Source organism: Zingiber officinale, chromosome 3A (assembly GCF_018446385.1).
Source record: "Zingiber officinale cultivar Zhangliang chromosome 3A, Zo_v1.1, whole genome shotgun sequence".
Taxonomy (NCBI): Eukaryota; Viridiplantae; Streptophyta; class Magnoliopsida; order Zingiberales; family Zingiberaceae; genus Zingiber; species Zingiber officinale.
Genome location: NC_055990.1, coordinates 18,077,965 through 18,082,586, shown reverse-complemented (window position 1 = coordinate 18,082,586; position 4,622 = coordinate 18,077,965). Strand labels below are relative to the sequence as shown.

The 4,622-nt window shown below is 39.3% G+C and overlaps 1 protein-coding gene across 1 annotated transcript; it reads right to left on the bottom strand.

Annotated features, from left to right (window-relative positions):
- Positions 1-243: 243 nt before the first annotated feature.
- LOC122050227 (aldehyde dehydrogenase family 7 member A1-like) lies at positions 244-1,182 on the bottom strand. Its single transcript, XM_042611152.1, has 4 exons — positions 1,156-1,182; positions 927-1,024; positions 369-518; positions 244-268 (listed from the first exon to the last, which is right to left on the bottom strand). Exons 1-4 carry the CDS (start codon positions 1,165-1,167, stop codon positions 244-246), a joined length of 285 nt encoding a protein of 94 aa, XP_042467086.1. The 5' UTR covers positions 1,168-1,182.
- Between the last annotated feature and the right edge of the window lie 3,440 nt (positions 1,183-4,622).

The window sequence follows — 4,622 nt, the reverse complement described above, 5'->3', positions numbered from 1 at the left end:
ATCATTGATATATTTGTTTCATCATTTAGAGCATGCTTACAATAACAGTACAGTAGATGCAATGACCTTGGCACACTTGATGAAATAATTGGGTTATTTCTTTGGACAACACTTCTTTTCCTTTGAGGATTCTAAAAATTGCAAATGTACACATGTTAGGCGCAACACTAATGACTAATCTTTGTTGGACAATTTAACTATAAATATAATATGGCATTTACCTCATCTAGCATAACTACCAAGTTAGTCGGCCATCCCACATATGTTCCTATAGCATCACCAATTGTATCACATTGATTTAGAATTGGAAATGACAAATGTGTTAATTCATCCACAGCCTTATCAATGGATGAATTAGCCAAGTTTACCAGGTTGAACGCCGCATATATTGCTTCCATGAGTCGCTCCCTGCTTCTCGACCACCTCCAGTGGCCTTTTCACCACCAAAAGCTCCACCAACTTCGGCACCATTAGTAGGTATGTTCACGTTGACAAAACCAAAGTCGCTGCCATGAGGTCTGCATCATAAAGGCACACCGTTTGGAAAGAACTATAGAAACTAACTGTATATTAACAGAGAAAAAAAAAGATGGAAAACTAGAAACCATATCGTGATAAAGCTGAAAGACTTTTCTACACTTACAATCTTTAGAACCTTATCACAAAACGACAAATAAACTTTTTGAAGCACGAACATAGTGCATAAACATATGTGTGAAAATAATAATAATGAAGGTCCATAATGCCTCTGCACCACCACTTTGGTCCAATGCCTTCGCTACCACCATAAATCCCCAAAATCTCATAAATAAAGTTACACCATGAGCTTTTCGGGATAGATCCAACATAATTCGGATCATAAACTCTAACATGTCCAAATTTGGAGGCTGTCAAAATCATTTAACAAGTTGAAAGATGGTTGTTACCCAATCCACTTGAAGATAATCTCAGGCTTGCGTGTGAAGATAGAACTGCTCAGACCTTGTGGCACCGAGTTGTTTATTTCAATTGCCTCATTTAAAGTCTGTATAAGACATAGCAAATTAGAAATCTAGAGCTGAGAAGCAAAACAACAATATCAGATCCTGCCCATTAATTCCTTAAATGAAAAGGATGGAAACAAAAGTTAATAGATAAACCAAATTCAAGAACTACTTGAAATTTCATTACATATAATACAGGACCAAACAGTTCTACTTTAACTACTTGTGCACTAGGTGCAATCTCGACAATACTAGGTTGAACAAAGTTTCCTTCAGAGTCAATAACAGACCCTCTAAAGAGGATTTTCCCACCCTGCAGAAAGAAAACATGGTGAAACAAAAAAGGGGGGAAAAAAATAGAGAGCACAAAATTTGCAGATAAATCAGTCTTCTTCCTTCTCTGACACATAGTCATGTTAATTGTTCACCTCATGGTTTTCTTAGCAGATATAGTTGTTGTGCATATTTACAGAGATGAGTTTAATTTTGTCTTGAAGAAACATTTAACCATAAATATGTTGATATTAACCACTTTTGTAGGCTAAACAGTACCATCAACAAATCAAGCACAGGTGTTAGAGTTTGCAACAATACCATGTTAAAAGTATATACCTTAATTAATAAATCTTGTTGAAGATGGTATCTCTTTATATATACATCCATTGATAGAGTGGGAGTTTGGATGAATTAGGCACCAAAATCAAGTCGGAAATAAATTAGATTTGTGCATCAAAACATGAATCAAGCTAGAGTTCGAAAAAAGCCAAGCTTGCTTAAGCAAGAACAGATTTTCAAAGAGTGATTCTCCAGATCCTAGGGATGGACAAACCGGTGACGATGACGGTCTGCTTGGAAGCGTCGATGCCCTCATGACCAGCTCGGATGTGGAACTGAAGCCTAATCTGGTTGGGTCGGGCAGTCGGGTGAGGCTCCTGAAGAATCCCATGCCGCCTCTCGCTTGATCGCCGAGGAAATCGCCAAGAGAGTGAGAGACGAGTCGATAGGAGAAAAGGATGAGCCACGAGAGGGTTAGTCTGAGAGGAGTTCGAAGGAGAGGTTCAAGGAGAGGGGTTCGTCGGAGATGTTCAGCGAGAGAGGTTTAGGCAGAGAGGAGTTTTGAGGATAGGGGTTCGTGTAAAGGGGTGGAAGGCAAAAACATGTGAGGAGTGGAGAAGATTGTGTGAGAAGATCGGGAAGAGGAGATTGTGTGAGGAGATCGGGAAGAGGAGATTGTGTGAGGAGAGGGAACGTGAAGAGATCGTGTGATGAGGAGAGGAGAAAGACACAATTATGCCTAGGGTTCCCGAAGACTAAGGGGAGGGAAAACACGCGCCAAAGAATTTTTCGGAGAGGGAAAGCATTAAACCTCTAAAAATGCGCTTAAAAACAATGGTTTTAGAAACCCGTTGTAAAATGTGTTGTTGATTAGAAAACAATTCGCTCAACAACAACGGATTTTACAAAACTGTTGTCTTTTGTTTTTTTTAAAGCTCAAAGACAACGGTTTTGCTAAAAAACCGTTGTCTTTTATCAAATTAACAACGGTTCCTTCAAAAACCGTTGTCTTTATAGTGTTGTCTTTTAACATATTTGTTGTAGTGCACCTTGGACTAGTAATTTTCTGATTGTAAACCAAGTAATTCCTGTGCCTCTTCGATCCTTTCTTTTAATTAGTTATTTTTAAACAAGTGTGTCTTAATTTAGTTCGAAAAGTCGAGAAGAGTTTTTTCTTTTTATTTTCAGAACCATTCACCCCCTTTTGCTGACAACACGGATCATATAAGTAGTATCAGAGTTAAGACACTTCAAAAGGACTAACTGCCATGCGTAAGACATGGCCGGATCTAGCATCTATCCACCAAAATTTGAGGGATATTTCACGACATGGAAAAAGTGTATGGAGATATTCTTCAAAACTGACTTTGAGATTCTATTAATTATAAAGTGTTATTTTGTAGCACCTAAGGATCAACACGAAGCCAATAAAGAAGGGTATGTTGGAATCTTGATGCCTGCTAGAGGGAGTGAATAGCTTCCAACAATTGTTAGTCGTAGCGGAAACAAAAATACTAACAAATATAAGGAAAGCTAAACCTAGAAAACGATAAACAAGAAGCAAACCAATACATGTTCGTTTAATGTGGTTCAGAGATTAGAGCTCCTACTCCATAGTTGTCTGTAAGGTAGACGATCCCGATCCATTGGTGATGATTCCTCAGAAAACTTCGGCTAGCTCAAATCTCCTTCTCAGTGGAGAAATCTCACCACAACCTTAATCTAAAAACCCTTAGATCATAAGAAGAGCTTGGAGCACTTAAGAGACTTCTAATAGACTTTAACTAAGTATATTCCGTCAACCCGAACTAAGCTCCAAAGTCTTGATTATGTAGGCAACGGGTTGGAAAACCCCACCTACCAGTCGACTGGTAAGTATATCAGTCGACTACCCTTTGTGTAATTCGACCGTTACATAGCAATGGTTTGATTCTAGTCAACTGATGAAAATACCAGTCATCTACTATAGTGCTTCTATAGTGCTACTACAATAACTGTCACAATACCAGTTTAGTATTTTTGCAGTTGTTGGGCACAGAAATATTATGTGCCCTGGCCCAGTCGACTAGTTCAGTTGCCAGTCGACTGGTAAAACCCGAACCCTAAGTTTTTGACCCCGAATACATCCACTTAGCACTCGTCCTTGCATGACCAACCTAGACCTAGTTTTCTAGTCTCCTCCATCAACCTTTCATCGCCCAGATGCCTCCCCATCCTTCATGCCTTGTCTTCTAGAGTTTCCTTCAGCCTTGTCCTAGTTGTCGGGTCTTCCTTTGACAAAAGGCTTCTTATCTCTGGGACTTCAAACATTGCCAAATCACACTTAAAATTACGTTGCCAAGACTACATACTTGGACTTACACCGTCAAGACTCCTCTTAAACTTTTCTCCTTTGCCAAGATCATACTTGGACTTTCCTTGTTGTACCTGTATCATACACAGTCACAATATATATCAAATACAATAATAAATCTAACTTAAACCTTTACCCTAAGGAGAGAAAGGTGGTTGAAAACCTAGGCATTAATCCCAAGAAGGGGAGACATATGTCTAGAAAGGGTAGGTCTAGGGATGTCCAAGGTGGACATGTTGATTCTAGGGTTAGAACTCTAAATTTGAAAAATCAAGCCTTGAAGGCAAGGCTTGAGGAAATGGAGAAAGTCCTAGATAGGTTCATTATTAGACTTAGAGGACTTGATATATGTTTGGGTGGTCAAAGACCTAAAAATATCAAATTGGGTCCCTTCAAGACCAAAAGGAGGTCAAGTGCTAGGGTGACATATGACAATGGCAAGGGAGGAGTGACCAAGGGCAAGGGAGTGTCATCTAAAGCCAATGTGAAGAAATATGCTAGGGTTGTATATAATTATGGCAAGGATGAGGTGTCCAAGATTAAGTACAAGAAGAAATTAATCAAAGATAAGGTGTCTAAGGTTAATAAAGTCAAGTTTGTAGGCCAAGTGTCATCCGAGGTACACCGAAGTGGCCTAGCCATAGTGGATGAGTCACCTAGGGAGGTGACTAAGGCTAAGAGCTCTAAAGGGAGCTCAAAGAGTCTTTGGGGCATATGATAAATGAATCTCA